Source organism: Artemia sp. Qi Xiang Cuo, chromosome 14 (genome assembly GCF_049724085.1).
Source record: "Artemia sp. Qi Xiang Cuo chromosome 14, ASM4972408v1, whole genome shotgun sequence".
NCBI classification, from domain to species: domain Eukaryota; kingdom Metazoa; phylum Arthropoda; class Branchiopoda; order Anostraca; family Artemiidae; genus Artemia; species Artemia sp. Qi Xiang Cuo.
This window is the reverse complement of record NC_142807.1, coordinates 62169337-62189916: the sequence shown is the minus strand read 5'-3', so window position 1 is coordinate 62189916 and position 20580 is coordinate 62169337. Positions and strand designations below refer to the sequence as shown.

The window sequence follows — 20580 nt, the reverse complement described above, 5'->3', positions numbered from 1 at the left end:
ATGATCTTCAAGTTTGTCTCATGTTCTGCAAAAAATTCATCATCACCATCCCCAGCTGACATCCCTGAAGATGAATGGTATGCCCATTACGAATCGGAGTTCTCAGCTCCTGACCCCTCTATCAAAGAATCTTACGAGGCTGCCTTAGATCAGTTTCTATGTTCTCATCCCGATGAAGATTTTATCGTCACTACCCGTTCTGTTGAAGATGCCATCTGTAGACTCAAATGGAAAGGCTCATTGGGCATTGACGAAGTCAGTGCGATCCACCTGAAACACGGAGGCAAACTTCTCGCGGCACATCTCTCTCTGCTTATGCAGATGATTTTCTTTCAAGGGATTGTTCCTGCCTCTTTCTGCATCGGAGATCTGACTCCCATTTCTAAAAAGGGAAAATCTGAAACTCAATGTAAAGCATTCTGTCCGATAACTGTAGCTACATAATTATGCAAGCTCTTTGGGTTACTGTTTATACAGGAACTCGAAAAAGTATGCTACACTCCTCCACATCAGTTCGGCTTCAAGTGAGGAACTGGATGTGGTGATGCCTTAACAGTCGTTGCTAATGTCTTGATAGATGCCAAATCTTCTGGAGAGCCTTTCTTTGGCAGGACACGACATTAGACATGCATTTGACTCTCTAATCCATGCTGCAATGCTTTTGAAGGCTGGTAAGCGTGGGTTGAGTCTAGCTGTCATTTGTTCTCTCAGGAATCTGCATTCTAGATTACGGATCCGACTGAAGCTACCTCCTGACGAGGGTTTGACCCCCATTCCACGTACCCGACTAGTTCCAGTCAAGAAAGGAGCACATCAAGGAGCAGTCACCTCTCCTTACCTTTTCAATAACTGTGTCCTTGATGCACAAGATCAATGTCCATATTTGCTGATTCTGTCATCTGCTAACTTGTCTTTGGTATGTTACACAGACGACATCCTGAATCTTAGCCAAACCCTTCAGTGGACAATTGATATCTTTGAAATCCTTGAAGCCAAATATCTTAAAGTTGGACTTATAAGTCCAACTCTTCAAAATCGGAAATTGTCCTATTCAACTGGAAAACTGATTTTTGTGTTCCTACCATTGCCCTTGGTTCTAGCTCTGTCCAGCCAGTGGATAACCTCATTTATCTAGGTTTACCCATAGGTTCATCTATCCATCACACCCAAAAACTTCTCCTTGAACAGCTTAAACGACAAATTTCAGTGTCTTATGCTTCAGTAGTATTGTGCAAACTCCAATTCAACTGGCTGCTTCTAGCAAGCTTGTATAACGCCATTGCTCTTCCTCACATTTTATATGCCACGCCCTTCTGGAAACTTCTCACTAAAACTGACCAGAATATAATCAGTGTGATGTATTTTCATTTTGCGAAGTATTTGCTTTGTCTACCTCCGTGGTATAGGAATTCTAATGTATTTGAAAATTTTAAAGTCGCAGACCCTGACGTCGCCGTCGCTAAACAAATAGCAAAGCATAATAGAAAAATACGCCGAAATCTACACGAATGGTCCCATCTGCTCATTCAGTGAATCAGTGATTCGTTTTCTTTGTTGGTTCAGTTTGTTATAGTTTGTGTCTTCTTTTTTTCTTTTTTCTTTTATGTGCTCTGTCTGGTTGTGTGTTGATTTGACGGGTTTTCAATAAATAAATAAATAAATAAAATTAATAAAAGACCATGTATTTATAAAGTGATTAAATTAGCTGCCTAGTTGGCTATTAGATGTAACTTATATTTAAGCCTGCACTTCAGTCTGAATTAGTCAACTGTGGGATCTTAAAATGCAGCTAATTAGCTAATTCTATAGTGTACCTAGTGATGACTATATACATTTCCAGTGACAATTCTAGTGCTCTGAGTCAGTTTCTCTGAGACAACTACAGAATCCATTGTGGCCCCATAACCAATGTCTGTTGTCTAAAACAGAGTGCTCATGCCAGCAATCAAACACAGAATACAGCACCACCCCTTTTGCTTACTGTGTTGTCCTTCCAGACGAAAAAAAATAATCATTTTAGAGTCCTACTCAAGGAAAGGAGCAGTGTAATTTTGCCATGATCAATCAAAACAGGACCAAGAAAAATATAAAGCACTTGTAACAGAGCTTAAAGAGAGAATGACTGCTGGTGAAAACAATCTCACAATCTGTGACTCCTGTATTGTCCCAAAAAAACCTGGAAAGCAGGTGAGAAGTCTCTCCCCCCCCCCCCCAATGCAGATGTAAAAGCCCCAGCTGTAAACCATGTAAATAAGGTAAATATTAGTGTTCCAAAAGATATTAACCCTGCTCAAAACCTTTCATGCATGATTAGTCACAGTTCACTGGAAAGTAACACAAGCTACTACACTGCCATCTCAAATGCATCAGCAACCACTTTCAGCGGAATAGACGAGGGCCCAGGCTATCCAAGCAACAGGACCAACAGCCAGAATAAAGAACACCAAAAATTAGCAAGTCCAGATTTTTCTGCTCTAATCACTACCATTGATCAATTTCCTAATTATGATTCCAGGTCATGGTGTTGTATCTAACCTCCAGTCCTTAGATTGCAGGCATGGTACATTAACATTATTTAAAACATGTTATTGTATACAGTAATTATGATTCCAGGTCATGGTGTTGTATCTCACCTACAGTCCTTAGATTGCAGGCATGGTACATTAGCATTATTTAAAACATGTTATTGTATAGTCATAATGATTCTAGGTCATGGTGTAGTATCTAACCTCCAGTCCTTATTTGCAGGCATGGTACATTAGCATTATTTAAAACATGTTATTGTATACAGTCATTATGATTCCAGGTCATGGTGTTGTATCTAACCTACAGTCCTTGGATTGCAAGCATGGTACATTGGCATTATTTAAAACATGTTATTGTATACAGTCATTATGTTTCTCTAGTAACTCCCAATTTGTCAAATCCATATGGTTTGACCTGTGAAAGAGTACTAATCAAAGTAGGTTGGATTTGCAGAAGTCCATCTGCCACAGATTGCCAAGAAAAAGAGTTGACTATAGCAACGATGCTTTATAAAGCTACTTTGAATTAAATTGGGCACTTTCTTTTAGCAGGTGATTTCTGTACTTACAAGTAGAAGTAGAGGTATAAATATATTTATACTGTCTTTATGGCCTAAATCTCAACCAGATTGTTGATCAACCAAGTATAAATCAGCTTTTCCAGAGACTGCATGTACTGGACCTAGTGTTCCTATGGGATAAAGATCAGCTACAGAAAATAAATTATCTACCCCATTTAGGAAAGAGCAACCATTTAATCTTAGAAGTGAACACGTATTTTTATAAAGTAAAAATGACTACATAAAGAAAACATATGTAGATTATGGTGCAATTGGAAAAGAGCTAGAATGAGTAGTCTGGCCTCATCTACTTCAAGGAGATGTCAACCAACAATAGACTAACCTAAAAGACATGCTGCTTTCACTTCTAAAAAGGCACATTTAAGTAAAACTTATACCAAAACATTGCATTTCATGACCTACCAAATACAAAAGGAAAGAAACAAAAAAGCTTGGTATAGGGAAAAGTATAATAAAAGAGAGAAAGGGGGACATTATCAAAATTCTGCAAAAGCTAGAAATAAAATAAGCACCTTTATGGAAGTTTTGAGTCCAAGCCAGCTGATGAGAATAAGAAAAACATGAAGGAGTTCTGGAAGTATGTATGCAGCAAAGACAACAGCAGAAGGTCAGTGAAGACACTCTGTACAGATGATGGCAGGGAGATAACAAGTTTGAAGGATATTACTGAACTTCTCAACAAGCAATTTGGATTGGTTTTTATCACTGAAAAAGATGGTCCTCTCCCTGGTAGCCCATCTTATGACATCCCTAAGTCAATGCCACCTACTCAACTGTCACCTCCAGTTGTCCAAAAACAACTTGAAATGCTAGACACCAATAAGTCTGCTAGTCCTGATAACTTGCATCCAATACCCATATACTGGAAGCTGGCCCATGCCACCCCAATTTTCAAGAAACATGGTTGTACCAACATGGAAAACTACAGACCTATTAGTCTTACTTCAATGGTGGCTAAAGCACTTGAGCAGATTATGAATTCTGAAATACTGGCACATCTCCTAACCAATAATGTTGTATCCCCTCACCAGCATAGCTTTCAGCCAGGGAAATCATTTGAAACCAATCTCCTTGAGATGTATAGCATCATAACAGATAACTTGGATAAAAGAATCTCCATGGACTTGATTCTATTGGATCTGGTTAAGACCTTTGACAAGGTGCCTCAGGTTAAAACTTCTGGCAGCAGGTACCCACATATACATAGTCAATTGTGTCATGGACTTTCTTACTGGTTGGACTCTTCTCAGCCAAAGGTGAGAAGGTTTTCTCCAAACAAAAAATTAAACAAGAAAAATGGGTTTTAATTTCTATAAAGCAGTGAATACAAAACACTTAATTAAACAAAAATACTCTGAATATTTTGGCCCCACATCCGGGAGCCTTTCTCAACGGAAAAACAAAAAAATTTCTTACATCAACATAAAAAACATACTAAACAAACAAAAGAAAAAATATAAATAAATAGGAAAAGAAAACTCACATATTAAATAAACGATTCCATTCACTGGCATATAAACAAAATCAAATACTTATATTGATTGGAACACGCCTTCTCACAGAATATAAATGGAAATCTATCAAAAAATGAAAATATATTTATACTTAAACTAAAACAAAAAAGGTCAGCTAAGCCCCAGCCCATAACCCCTAAATAGATCTCACAGGTTCATCACCCAATGTTTGAATTGAAAATTGAACAGATTCGTTTGCTTGCAAGCTTACCTGCAGTTTGTTTAGTTTTCCCAGCATTTAACCCAGTCTGACCTTTGTCCGCAAAGGTTATCATTTGTATCCGAACTATTATCAAAATAGTACTGGTTGAAAATTTTACCTGCTTTTTAATTAAACTATTATAAATCGAATTGATCCTAAAATCCCCTTCATCTCTATTGATACTAATACCCCCATATTACGTCAGTGAATGGAATTGTTCATTTAATATGTGAGTTTTCTTTTCCTATTTATTTATATTTTTTCTTTTGTTTGTTTAGTATGTTTTTTATGCTGATGTAAGAAATTTTTTTGTTTTTCTGTTGAGAAAGGCTCCCGGATGTGGGGCCGAAATATTCGGAGTATTTTTGTTTAATTAAGTGTTTTGTATTCACTGCTTTATAGAAATTAAAACCCATTTTTCTTGTTTAATTTTTTGTAAATGGAAAAGCAGTGTGGTCTAAGAAATTATTTTTCTCCAAACATGTGTTGTTGTAAGTGGACTCCCTCAAGGCACTGTTTTGGGTCCTACTATATTCTTCATGTACATCAACAATATATTTAATGGAATAAAAAACAACATCACTCTCTATGCTGATGACTTCAAGCTGTTTTTAAATCCACTAATGAACAAAGCCTGCAGTCTGACCTTCTTAAAATTCAAACATGGGCACAAAATTGGCTACTTGAGCTCAGCACATCAAAAAACAGTGTCCTTCACTTTGGTTGCAATATTCCTTGTTGCCAGTAAAACATGTCTGATCCCAGCTAAATGTCAAACTCATTGCTTAAGACTAGTCCTGAAGAAAGTGATCTAGGATTACTAATAGATGAACAAATAAAATTCCATGGCCACTGGCAAAAAGCAGTCTCAAGAGCAAATTCAAGCATTGGTCTCCTTAAATTTACTATAATTAGCCACTCTTGCAAAGTCTTTCTACAGCTCTACTCAGGCCTGTATTGGATTTTGGTGCATGCCTCCCCTCCCCTTCCTCTTCAATATTATTTCAAAAATATGAACCTATATTCAAAAACAAAGTCTTGCAAAATAGCCTATTCAAGGGAATAACACAAATAAAAAAAAAAGATTAGCAGCATCTGAAGCTTACCATAAAATTATGTCACAATAATATAATTATGTCTATTTGTAATTTTAAATTTATAATCTGGTGACTTTTCTGATGTTCAAGAGGGTATCTGAAAATTGTATATGTGAGTAAATGCATATATAGGCCTATATTTATTTTAGCTAGTCTGTTTTATTTTTATAAATACTTTTTATTTATATCATTTTAGTTTCAGATTCTAGTTTTGTTTTTCTTCTTTTTTTTTCTATGCTGAAGAGGCCTTGCTCTATATGGGCAAAACAATTATTTGATTTTTGTTTTCTTCATTTCCTTTACTAGCCATAGACTTGTTTGTCATTTTCAGGTTCATTTCTTTGTTTTAGTACCTCTAGCTTCCAACACTTTTTGTCAGATGCTACAGTGGTGACATAATGCTGGCCTACAAATATAATCCTCAACCTAGTAATCCTCTCTTTACTTTCAAGCCAGCAACATGTAAGAGACCACTCAAATAAGCTGTCAACACATCTGGTTAACACAAACATAGCAACATTTCTTCTCTGAGCATGTTGTTAACAAATGGGATAGTCTTCAAGATGAAATGGTGATTGCACCAATAGCTATGTCCTCTAAGTCCAGACTTGACAGAGAATAGAGTCACAAGTCACAAAAATATGAGTGGGACTTTCCATCTTATTCAATTATCTTCTGATGCCAACGTCATCATTGAGTGTTTTGCTGGGAGGCTGTTGCTGCTTGTCATACCCAACCATCTTGCATACTCTATCCAAAGTTACTATTGTGCAGTGGTATCAGCTTTAAACCACTGAAGAAGTCATTACAAGCCATACCTATCTTGTGGTCACCATTACTTAGAGGGCTTAAATTGCATCTTTCTAGCAGACCTTTCTTACAACATGTCACAGGGCCCTAAATAGGCTAATGACAAAATTTTATCATCCTCAGCACCAGGGGCAAATCTCCAGCACTTATATTGGGGGGCAAGAGGGGTCCATATCTGGATAGTCAAGGGGCATGGGATGTATAATATTTTATCTCCACATTATTGGGGGGGGCAACTGCCCCTGCTTGCCACCCCTAAACAACACCCCTGCTCAGCAAAGAGCACAATAGGTCCATTAGACCTAAATTGGTAAATTTTTACCAAATCATATTATTGAGTTACAACTAAAGTGAATATACCACTTGATGCCTTTTTTTATGCTCTTTATGAATATAATAATCATTTTTGTCGGAAATGAATTTTAGCCCCCATCCCTAAATATATATCAATTCAGGGTATATATTTGTACATTAGGGTGGGGGGGGTGGGGGGGAAAGTTTAATCTTACCTCTCATTTACATCTGAAATCAAATTTACCCCCACCCCCTAATGTGCAAATATATACCCTGAATTGGTATAAATAGGGGTGGGGGTAAAATTCATTTCTGACAATAATCATTATTATATTTGGAAAGAGCATAAAAAAGGCAGTAAATTTCTACCAAATCATATTATTGAGTTAGGAATAAAGTGAATACACAATTTGATGCCTTTTTTTATGCTGATTACGAATATAATAATCATTTCTATCGGAAATGAATTTCAGCCCCCCCTATATATGCCAATTCAGGGTTAGGTTAGGTTAGGCTGTAGAAATATATACCCTGAATTGGCATATAGAGAGGGGGGGGGGGCTGAAATTCATTTCCGATAGAAATGATCACCATATTTGTAATCAGCATAAAAAAAGGCATTGAGTGGTATATTCACTTTATGCATAAGTCAATAATAGGCTAGGCTATGATTTGGTAAAAATTTACCAAAAAGGCATTGAGTGGTAGCCTATGTTTACTTTATTTGTAAGTCAATAGTATGATTTGGTAAAAATTTACCCCTAAATTTAGCTCTGAAGTACAAATTAAGTTAATAGAATATAAAAATCTACTTTAGCTACTTTTGGCTAGCCTATCTTGGAAAGGTGTTAGGTTAGGAAAATGAAACTTTCAGGGATGGGGTTTCAGTATGTCCTGGAAGGTATTTTGAAGTACCTATCTCTGCCCCTTCTCTATCTAGAGGGTGTTAGCTAATTCTATAGTTTATGCAGAACTCTATTAATAGCTGCCTAGCCTAGTAGGCTAATTTAAACCTAAGATAGCAAAAAAGCACCTCATCTAGAATTTGTCCGTCAGTACAGTTCATTTTACCTTATTTCCATATGCAGACCCGTTCACAAGATATTATATTAGCATAACTTAAGGCTAGCCCAGTCTGTCAGCTAGGCTATCTTACCTGATCATGTAGCAGATTATAATCCTCAATTTTGCAAAGTTTATTAGGAGATTCAAGGCTTTCAACATCTTTGATATTTGATAAAATGTATCCTTTTTTCTCCCTTGACATTCTCTTAGCCTTAGCAGTAGCCTCCAGTTTTTTTTTTAAATAGTTAGCTTCTGTAAATTTAAGATGGGAAGAAGAAAAGTCCATAAATAATTTTGTTTGACTGAAAAGAAACAAATGTTTTTATAATGTCAGGCTTTATGAGGCAAATTTTATGTTTTGCCTAAATAAATTCGATATTTAGTTACAACCAAGTATCCTGCAATGTTGCCAAATGCCTATATCAATAGTTCATGGTAATGAGCAGTAAGCGGCATTAATTTTGATATTTATTCGGTATTTCTGTTGTGAAAATTCCACTAAAAAATTTAAGTAACTCCGGGCTAATGACAAAATCTGAAAGCAAAATTTTATAGAACTGTTCTTTTTACTGTTATCGAAACAACGTTCTACATATATACTAGCAATAAAACCTATTTAGTCGGTTTGTTAGTTAGCAAAATTTTAGCTGAAATCATAAAAAGTCCGCTTGTTAGTAGGCTAGTGTCTTTGTTTTTTTTTACAGCCTTCTGTTTTTCGGACACTTGGCCTTCACAACTATCAAGTCTCTTTGCCTTCCTTCGTTTGATGCGGTTGGCAACTCGAGTCTTTTGAGTTTGGATGCTTGTTATTATGATATTCCGATTCCAGTCTTTTATTTTTCCTTTGGTCGTTTATACTTGGACTATCATAGCCCATATTTATTATCACCATTAAAACTGCCAAATGGAATGCTCCCGTTCTTGAGAAACAGCTTGATATTTTAGAAAGTATTTTATTTATTTATTTATTACCCGTCAAAAAAAAGTACAAAAGACGGAGTATCACTAAAAAAAGCACACACACAAAAAAAACAAATTACAACACATTACACATAATCGAACAAATTACAAAGACGAGAAACGAAAACTCAATTATACACTGCACTGCAGGTACGTAAGAAATTTTACTTTTTAAACTCCCAAGTACTGAAGAAACATAAGCAATATGATTGTTAACTTCAATTCAACTAACCTAACCTAGAGCAAAATATTTGATAACTTCAATTCAAAATCAACGGACTCAATTAACTAGTCCAAATATGACAAGAGACGGTAAAAAGACTAAATATGACAAGAGATGTGCAAACAAAATTAAATGGACAGCGATTTACTGTCTTAGCAAATGGTACTAAGGGTGAGAAGAAACTTTCTCGTTGTACCGTTTAATTTGTTCAATTATAGCTTTCGTCGGGTCCGCAATTTTAAAATTTTTAACAAGGTGCGAATTTCGTGTCCACGGTGGGAGCTGCAACAAGAACTTCGCATACTTAAAAAAACGCGGATCTGGGCTTTCTTTTCTCTGGCTCGGGAAAAATTCTTCAAAAGGGGCTTAGATATAGGAACTGGGAAAGGGATACTGCGTTATAAAGTCGAGTCAGAATTAAACACTTTAAACAGATTTTCGATGAAACTACTCTACTGTAAGCAAAAGCCAGATGTAAGTATTTTATGCCAAAAAAACAATATTTTTTGCCCCAATCTCGTTTGAGGTAATTTTACTAGATTATTTATTTTAAATTTTGTCCATTTTAGGATTCATTTATTCGAGTTCCTATTATCTTTTTGTAGGATGCGGTTTTTGTTCGTTTTAGTTATCAATTATTCATTTATAGTTGGTCGTGGTGCAAATCTTATCGGAAGCGTGCAACATATTTCAATCCAAATGAATTGAGCAAACGGCAGGCCCGTGGTCTCTCGGATAAAATGCATTCATGCAAAACTTTGTTATAACAGGAATCCCGCAAGGCTTTCAATTTGTTTTATATGGAACCACAATGTGGGCCAATGAATCCCTCAGCCCCTCCTCTCCCTGATCGTCCTATGCTAAATTTCTTAGCAGAATGGTAGTGAACCTTTATTTAAACTAGAATCGAGCAAGTATTTTCAATAACAAGGTAAAAGAGTCAAAGCGACTTCGGGCTTCATTACTCCTTCCGTTTCCCACCACCAAAATTCGATTAGAGAGGTAAACATATTGCACCTTGTCTAAATGGAACATATGCCATGGTATTCCATCCAAATAATTTGAGGCAAAAACAAAACTATGGCCCCTCTAACCCCTTTTTCTCCTCACTAGCCCTATAGCAGAAAAGTAAGCATGATGCATTCTATTTGAAGCATAACCATACATTAAATTTGCTCTTGTTTCAATAATGAGCAAGTGCACCAGAATTTCCCCCCGCTTGTCGTTCTAATAAGCCTGATTTAATATGTCACTAATTGATAAGTGCCTGGCAAAAGATGGCGCGCAAATTAAGGTGCAAAAGCACAACAATGGAGTAAGTGCCATATAGTTTTCAAGCCTAATGGTTCAGTTACATATTGTGGAAATCCATCCAGGTTTAGAAATTCGTGAGGAGACTTTTTCCGTTTTTGTGCTTGAAAAACTCTTTAGCTTTCCGCAATGATTTGGTCAAATCAGGACGGATTTTTGGCAAGGTTTTTAAATGAATAAAAACATGAGTATGGAACATCAAAATCTTTGTTGTTTCAGACGGAATTGCTTTCTCTTTTCGTCTTCTGTGCCTCCTTTGCAGTATAAGGACTGAATCGAAAGCCAAATTATTCAATAATCTTCTTTTAGAACTTATCTTCATCCACGATGATGCATTTATTTGAAAACTTTGTCTTAAAACGTAGCGTTTTCTGGGGCATCGTTCAAAAAAATACGGACAGATTTCCGCATGCATTTCCGCAATACCGAATATTTTGAATTCACTCCCCTAGACATTTGAAATCTTATATCCTTTGAGCGAGCAGTGAAGGGTCATTACAGAAAAAGTGTTTAGTTCTGTCCATGGGCGTAGGCAGGATTAGGCAGCATATTGTCTAGGGGGGGGGGCAGTCGATAGTGTGATGGAGTTTTATCCACTGCTTTTTCCAAACCATCTGCATTTTCAGCCATATATAATGTAAATTTGAAGGTCTCCCCCCTCACTACACCCATGGTGCTGTCCTCCTCCATGTTTATTTTTTCTCCCCATTTTTTTTTTCCCTTTTTTTCTCGTTCCCTATTGCTTTCTCTCTCTTCTTCTTGTTTTTAACTTTAAAGTTGAAACCAATGGTTGATTTATTTATTGTTTCACTTTTCTCCTCTTTTTTGCTTCTTGATACGTTCAGTGAATTTATTGTTTCTGCTTGCTTTTAATTAATATTAGTTAATGCCCTGCCCTAGCCAGGCATATTTCTTTTGTGCTTTCCTGGCAGGAGTGTTATGTAAGTTAGGTATTTTGTTCCTAAGTATAGATAATTGAAACTGAAACTGAATTAATGCAATTGACGGTAGTTGAGTGAAGCTTTGAGTGAAGTTGCGTACGGCAGTGGAGACGACTAATTGTATATGAAATATCGGGCAAGCAGAAACTAATTGAGTAAGGCTAACGCTTTACATGCCTTGTGAAGGCCAGAACATAATTTGCACTTTATTGAAAACAATCCTAATTTTGAACTGAATGCTTCTGTTTCTCATAATAATAAAAAAATTAATAAAAAGAAACACCATTATAAACAATATTACTGAAAAAAAACACAAAAAATGAATGTGGATTGACAGTTTAATATAGATATAGTGATATTTAATCCTTATAGTCTTAATAATTTTTATTTATTTATGTCAAATAATTAAAACATTGTAAAATGTATTTTGTTTTCAGTAGAGTTCAAGTCATGTACTGGTCTTCAGAAGGTATGGGGGCGTCACCCCTACTTATTTTAGTTTCTGCTTGTTTTGAGTTCGACTCGGTTATTTGTTGTAATTTCTGTGCGTTTTGGGTTTCATTTAGTTATTGATGGTGATTTGTGGTAGTTTTACGCTTGTTAAATTATTTGACTTCACTTCTGCCCATTTTTGGTTTAATAAGGCTCTTTACTTTTCTTTGAAAAACTCATTTTGTGGAAAAAGTTTTAAAAACTAATTTCTGTTCGTTTTTTATTGACAGTATTTTTCAATGTTAAACAAAGAATATTTTAAATACTGATATGAAAACTTAATATCATTCCTAAAAAATTGTATGTATTCTGTTTTGACAACCTGGATACACTTATAATCTTTTTTTCATTTAGTTCTACAGTAAGAGCAGAATTAGTAATAGTAGTAGCCCTGAAAGTTTCAAGTTAATCCATTCAGTCCGTCTTGAGATATTGCGCAGACGTCTTATTGGCAACTGACAAACAACATAGTTTCTTTTGATTTAGTTTTAAAGAATCATAAACTTTTCATGAAATTTTTCCTTTATACCCTATTCTAGGGCCTTCCAATCATTTTTTACTTTTAAACGGGCACTTGAACTTTTAATTTCCGATCGAATGTGCTCCTTTTAGGTTTATACGATAGCGCTGCACTGCCTAGGATACTGCTTATATGCCCTTTTGAAAACCCGTAGGCTTATAGTTTTTTTCTTTTAATTGAAACTCCCCTAAAATGCTCCCAAAATGTTTCACCTTAATATATTTAGCCTTATTAGCTATAGGAATCGTAGTACTAGCATTACTAGTATACACATAGTGCCTTTTGGTTAGTTCCAAATCCGCCACAACATACCCCTGAATTTCCAACTTTATAATGTAAACGGTTCCTGAGATATTGCTGTAACACCCTCCTGACAACCTACGTGCTCATAGTTCGTTTTGATTTTGTTCAACATCCACCTAATCCTTTTTTGGAAGCTTCACCTAAATACCCTTAGCTTCAGTAGTATCATTAGTTGTAGTAGTAGTAATAGTAGCATTATCAACAATTTGCACAGAGCACCTTTGGGTAATTTTAACATCCCTCTTAACACGCGCTGAAAGTTTGAACTTAATAAAATAAACTGTTCCTGAGGTATTGCTTATGCACCCTTTAGACAACCTGAATGTGCACAGCGTGTTTTGATTTAGATCAACACTAGGGCCTTTATTTAGCACTAAGATCTTACATCTTAGTTCTTGCAACTTTCTGCAAAGATTATCGTTTTTTAAATCATCTTAGTTCTAAGATCTTACAGCTCACTGATGTTAGCAAAAAGTGCGAAGAAAGCGACTGTTCTGCCATATAGAACAATGATGAGATAACTTTGATGATATACTAATCATTGTTCTCAGACCGCTGATCAGAGCAGAATGATGAAAGATGTTTGCATAAAAACGACAAAAGATGTAAAATCTTAGTTCAAAGATTTCACTTTTAAGCGTTTTCTGACAAAAGATGTAAGATCTTAGCACATTGATGAGTGAAAAAACAGGCCTACTGTTACAACATTCCCCCAAAAATAGTAGCAACAATAGTAGTAGTAGCAGGAAAATTAGTAGTAGTAGTCTTAGCTTTAGTAGCATTAATCGTACTAGCAGTTGTAATGGTAGTAGCACCAGTAGTCATAGTAGTATTAGTGGGAGTAGAGTTAATAGTAGTAGCCTTAGCTTTAGTAGCACTAGTAGTAGTAGCAGTAATTACAAAAGGGACAGTAGTAGTTGTTGCAGGAGTAGAAGCAGTAGTATTATGATGCAAATATTGCCTTTTGGTTAGTTCAGCATCCCCCACAACAAGCCCTGTAAGTTTCAACTTTATACTCCAAGCCGTTCCTCGGACATTGCTGATACTCCTTTTTTTGACAACCTGCATACAGACAGCGTGTTGTGATTCAATTCAACTTGCCCCCTCAATATTCCCTGAAAATTTCACCTTCATTTACTTAGCCATAGTTGTAACAGGAATCACAGTAATAGTAGGAGGAACACTAGTAGGACTAGTAGTATTAGATTAGATTTTAAATTAAATTAGATTATTTATTTCAAAACGACCTAGTTAAACATGATCAATAGGCAACCGCCCATGAGAAGACATAAATGTACTGGCACTGGGCGGTTACCACAAACTATTTCAACCTACTTAAAAAATAACTTTAAAATTTCTAGATAAATTTTAAATTTCTTTTTAACACGTACTAATGAACATTCTCGTAAAACATACAGAAGAAAGAAAAGAAAAGAAAAAGAAAAAAAAGAAGATAATAACAAAAGAAAATAGATGATAACAAATATCTTCAATTTCTGAATCATGGCTCCTCATCCCCCTAACAAAAAATTCTTTACTCCTTTTTTTAAACAAATGCAATTGTTCAGCTGCCTTTCTGGGAGGGAATTCCCTACCCCTTGGCCCAAATGTTTCAGTTGAAATCCAGTTCAACTTTCACTCCTATACTCCGTCACCAGATTAATAGTATTCCTTGTATAATAATCATACAAATCATTAATGATTTGCAGTATTAATAGTAATTGTAGTAGTACTAGTAGCAGCAGTAGTATTAACGCATTGTCTTTTGGTCAGTTGAAGAGCCCCCTCATCAAGCCTTGGAAGTTTCAACTTAATACAATTATCCGTTGCTATGATATTGCCAATATGCCCTTTTGATAACTTGCATGTTCATAGTGTCTTTGAATTTAGTTCAATTTCCCCATCCACACCTCCTGAAATTTTCATCTTTATAACTCATAGTGTTATTAATAGTTGCAATAGAATTAATAGTAGCAGTTGCAGTAGTAGTAGCAGTGATAGTAGTACTAAAGATAGTAGTAGTGTGCAAATACTGCCACATTAGTCAATTGTTCACACCCCTCAACATTTCCAGAAAGTTCTAAATTAATACACTTTGTAATTCCTGAGTTACGCCTTTTTGAAAACCCATATACAAATAGCATGTTTTGATTTAGATGAACACTCTCTCCAACATTCTCTGAAAGGTTTACCTGAATACCCTTAGCCTTTTTTGACGTCAAAGGTCCAACATCCTTACCTTTCACAATAACAAATACTATATGTAAACAATGGGCGAATTGTATAATTTACAGCCCTTGCCCTGAGGGCTGAGGGGGGGGGGGATTTGACGTCCCAAGAGCAATAGTTACTGGACTTTTTAACTATGTTGAACAAAATGGCTATCTTAGAATTTTGATTGATAGTTTTTGGGTAATTGATGGGCGCGGGAGGGAGGTTGACTGCCCTCCAATCACTTTTGACTCTTAAAGAGAGCACAAGAACTTTCAGCTTCCAATCGAATGAGCTCCTTCTAAAATTTATATGACAATTCCTTCTATACGAAGGGCTTTGGTGAAATAAATAAATTGTGCCCACTTAGCTCTTTACATAGGCACCGCTGTGCGCTGCCTATGACAGCCCTATCCGTCTCTTAAAACAAGATTTTTGCAAATATGTTCATTTTCACTGTCAAAAATTAATTTCACGGGAGCTCGCCTATGACTGGGAGTAAATGTATATGCTATTTGAAGTATTTGTTCTTTATGTTCTTTGCCTTAACTTGAAAACAAAGAGTAAAAGTATTATTAATGGGAAGTCGTCAGCCTGGCAGGCTCTGCCGTCAAAACGTTGGTTGCGTTAGTTAGCAAGGACTTGGCACTCTTGAGTAATATATATTGACAGACAACACTGTGGTTGCCTTCTGTAAATGGGTAACGGCACCGCCATCGGCCATCCAATTTCTATTATTTTATTGAATTGGTCGTCCGTAAGGGGCTGAAGGCTGTGGGAGCACTAGTAAGGCAGATTTTAAATTAACTCCAGCGGCTCTCCTGTTGTTTAAGTGTCTACGATCTGTACTTCCTCATGCAATCTGGAGTCAGCTGTCGGTCGATATCCACGTGTAAGTAGTTCCAACAAACCCTCGTGTCGTCAAATTCACTTTGCAAGTTAAAAAAGTTAAACCAAAAGTTAAAAAAAGTTAAAAGTTTTTGACCAGCCTGAAGTAAAAGCCCATCGCCCTGGCCATCGCCCTATGTTCAGTTTTGCCAAATTTTGAAGAAAACATCCCTCGCCGATCGCCCAATCTTTCAAATTGATTACAGTGTCGCCAAATTTTGTCTACCTCAACCTAAAGGACTATTAAAAACACTTTAACACAATTGACTCACAGCAGGGAAGATTCTAAGGGGTCAGACACTACTTTTTGGGACTAAACCTTATCTGCTTGACTATTAGCTCATTTTAAAGCCCATTTTTCGCTGATTCATAACATATACGTCTTACCGCGTTTAAAATTCTTGAATTCAATTTAGTTCTCAAATAAAGTTTAGTTAAGATATTCAAAATTCTTGTCTTACAAAAAAGCTGGCGATGGCCTCGCTTTGGCTTATTATGTCCTATAGGGCCTACAGTGTTTTTATGAAGTGAAAAACAATATACCATAACATTACCATAACATTCAACATTTCCTTCATTGCTACAACTCTTTGTGACTTTTTCATTTAACCGGGGCGATTTTCTTATCGCCCTAGTCTTAAAATTCCAGCCATAGGGTCAAAGAATCAGAAAAAGGCTCATATTCTTCTCAAAACGTGGAGTAATATCATCAGACGGATGAGACGTTTCAAATGAGCTGTCACTCGCCACAAATCGGAGCACAATCATAATTGACTCACAGCAGAGGAGATTCTAAGGAGTCAGACACTAATTTTTGGGACTAAACCTTTTCTGCTTGACTAGTAGCTCATCGCAATTGACTCATTCTTTGACCTTATGGCTGGAATTTTAAGACTAGGGCGATAAGAAAATCGCCCGGGTTGAATGAAAAAGTCACAAAGAGTTGTAGTAATGAAGGAAATATTGAATGTTATGGTAAATTGTTTTTCACTTCATAAAAACACTGTATAGGACATAATAAGCCAAAGCAAGGCAAAGCAACGCCATCGCCCGCTTTTTTGTAAGACAAGGATTTTGAATTTCATAAAAAAAACTTTATTTGGGAACTAAATTTAATACAAGACTTTTAAACGCGGTAAGACGTATATATTCTGAATCAGCGATAAATGGGCTTTAAAAGGAGCTATTAGTCAAGCAGATAAGATTTAGTCCCAAAAAGTAGTGTCTGACCCCTTAGAATCTCCTCTGCTGTGAGTCAATTGTGATTGTGCTCCGATTTGTGGCGAGTGACAGCTCTTTTGAAATGTCTCATCCGTCTGATGATGGCACTCCAAGTTTTGAGAAGAATAGGCACCTTTTTCTCATTCTTTGACCTTATGACGGGAATTTTAAGACTAGGGCGATAAGAAAATCGCCCTGGTTAAATGAAAAAGTCACAAAGAGTTTTAGCAATGAAGGAAATATTGAATGTTATGTTAATGTTATGGTAAATTGTTTTTCACTCCATAAAAACACTGTATAGGACATAATAAGCCCAAGCAAGGCAAAGCAACGCCATCGCCCGCTTTTTTGTAAGACAAGGATTTTGAATTTCGTAAAAAAAACACTTTATTTGGGAACTAAATTGAATTCAAGACTTTTAAACGCGGTAAGACGTATATATTATGAATCAGCGAAAAATGGGCTTTAAAATGAGCTACTAGTCAAACAGATAAGTTTAGTCCCAAAAAGTAGTATCTGACCCCTTAGAATCTCCTCTGCTGTGAGTCAATTGTGATTGTACTCCGATGTGTGGCGAGTGACAGCTCATTTGAAATGTCTCATCCGTCTGATGATAGCACTCCATGTTTTGAGAAGAATAGGAACCTTTTTCTCATAGTTTGACCTTATGGCGGGAATTTTAAGACTAGGGCGATAAGAAAATCGCCCTGGTTAAATGAAAAAGTCACAAAGAGTTGTAGCAAAGAAGGAAATATTGAATGTTATGGTAATGTTATGGTGAATTGTTTTTCACTTCATAAAAACACTGTATAGGACATAATAAGCCAAAGCAAGGCCATCGCCTGCTTTTTTGTAAGACAAGTATTTTGAATTTCATAAATGATGATAGCATTCCACGTTTTGAGAAGAATAGGAACCTTTTTCTCATTCTTTGACCTTATGGCTGGAATTTTAAGACTAGGGCAATAAGAAAATCGCCCTGGTTAAATGATAAAGTCACAAAGAGCTGTAGCAATGACGGAAATATTGAATATTACGGTAATGTTATTGTAAATTGTTTTTCACTTCATAAAAACACTGTATATGACATAATAAGCCAATGAAAGGCAAAGCAACGCCATCGCCCGCTTTTTTGTAAGACAAGTATTTTGAATTTCATAAAAAACTTTATTTGGGAACTAATTTGAATTCAAGACTATACGCGGTAAGACGTATATATTATAAATCAGAGAAAAATGGGCTTTAAAATGAGCTACTAGTCAAGCAGATAAGGTTTAGTCCCAAAAAGTAAAAAAAGTCAATTGTGTTAAAGTATTTTTAATAGTCCTTTAGGTTAAAGGAGACAAAATTTGGCGACACTGTAATCAATTTGAAAGATTGGGTGATCGGCGAGGGATGTTTTCTTCAAAATTTGGCAACACTGAACATAGGGTGATGGCCAGGGCGATGGGCTATTACTTCAGGCTGGTAGTTTTTGTACGATTTAGGACGTTTTGATATATGTGCATTAAAGAATCGAAGAACATGAAGTCTCCAAAGCACTTTAAAAGTCTGTCACTTTATTCATGGCCGCAAAAAAAACAACTGTGTCGACCAAATCAGTTTTATAGACTATGAGTAAGCGTTCGAATCTGTTGTAGAAGAGCTTTAGTAAAGGTTTTATCCTTATATGGTATAACAGAAAAATGCACTAAAATGATTAGTGCTCTTTACGAGAATAACACTGCTGTGGTTAAGGTAGGAAATGAGGTTATCAGCTGATTTCTTATTAAATCAGGAGTTTAGCAGGGTTGTGTTCTATCCCCCTCTATATGGATCATTTTGATGGATTTTGTCTTAAGAAGCACAGAAAAGGCCATGGGAGACCACGGAATCAAATGGGGAGGAAAAATTCTCCTGGCCTTAGATTATGCTGATGATTTTAAGCATCTTAGCTGAAAGTGTGAGCAAAATGAATGAACTTTTAGAGGTTTTGTGAGTTCAGGGCTCTTGAATAGGTTTGAAAATAAACGGGAAGAATGCTAAGTCACTAAGGCTAGGAATAAGTGAAGATGAAAATCTGACGTTGGGTAACGAAAAGATTGATCAGGTGGACAGCTTCACTTGACCTTGGTAGTACCATTAATAAAGACAGTGGGAGCAGTGAAGATGTAAAAAGTAAAATAGCTAAGGCTCAGGGTATTTTTTCACAGTCAAAAAAAGTTTGGAAGAATAGGAAGATAAGTCTGCAAATCAAGATTAGAATATTGGAAGCTAAAGTGATGAAAGTGGTCAAATATGGCTCTGAAGCATGGGCGCTCCGAAATGCGGATAAAGATTTGCTAGATGTTTTCAAGAGAAATTGCCTACGGATTGTTCTAGGTATCCGGCTTACTAACCGTATTTCAAACAGTAGGCTGTACGAAAAGTGTGGTACAATCGCGCTTTCTAGGGCTATGATGAGAGAAAGGTTGAGATGGTAGGTTCTGCGGATGCAGGATGACAGATTGCCAAAGATTGTCCTTTTTGGCCAGCCTCCTAGGACTAAACGGAAAGCAGGTCGTCCCCGGTTGGGGTGGGAAGATGTGGTAAAGAAATATTGAAAGGAAGTGGGAACTTCCTAGGAGGGTGTAAAGAGCGAGGCTTAGAATAGATTAGGATGGAGGAGGAGCGTGTGTAACTGCGTTGGACTCAGGTAGCTTAGTGCTGCGGTAGTTGCTGCTTAGTAGTAGTAGTTAAAAAAAGGAGAAAAATCAACTTACGATTTCCTTCAATATAACCAGTTACAAATAAGCATAGAAGAGATAACGTAACAAACCTTCAATTATTTGAAATTTGATATGGAAGCAATATTATTAAAGATAAAGGAAGCAGAAAAGTTTTCTTTATTCCTGGATACAACAGTTTATCGGGGAACGATCAGTGTGTATTTGTGGTCCGGTTTGTTCAAGGGCGTGAAGTAGTGGAAAGATTGCTATATTGAAAATGTGTCACATGAACAGTGGTTAAGGCACTGCAAGTTTCATTAAGAGATAATCCAGAAGAGGTAGAAATTGCCATTGAAAATTGTGTAGTAAAAGTTTTCAACGGGGCATCGTATATGACTGGAGCCCATAATAGTTTGACTGCCAAAAGAACGAAATCGTGCCAAACCATATCCACGCTTGGTATTATACACATGTATTAAACTTGGTACTCCGTGAAGCCAGTGGTGGATCCAGGAAGAGGGGCAGGAACCCTCCACAAAATTTTTCTGTTGCCCTCATTCCTTGTATTTTTCTTGTTTTTCACTAATTTTTAATAAATTTGGTCAATTATTGGCACTATCGTCACACCCCCCCCCCAAGATTTTACTTATTGGTGCCCTTGTCACATTGCCCCCCCTCACCTTCTCGAAAATTTTCCTCTAGATTCGTCCCTGCTTGAAGCAGCACTGACCCTGC

General features: G+C 36.4%; 1 protein-coding gene across 1 annotated transcript in view; it reads right to left on the bottom strand.

Annotated features, from left to right (window-relative positions):
* Window positions 1–8450, bottom strand: part of Raf (serine/threonine kinase raf oncogene) — a 101093-nt gene extending 92643 nt beyond the window's left edge. The window contains exon 1 of the mRNA XM_089100011.1: window positions 8180–8450. Within this exon, the coding sequence (XP_088956137.1) occupies window positions 8180–8374 (195 nt within the window). The 5' untranslated portion in view covers window positions 8375–8450. The remainder of the gene's footprint in view (window positions 1–8179) is intronic.
* Window positions 8451–20580: the final 12130 nt, after the last annotated feature.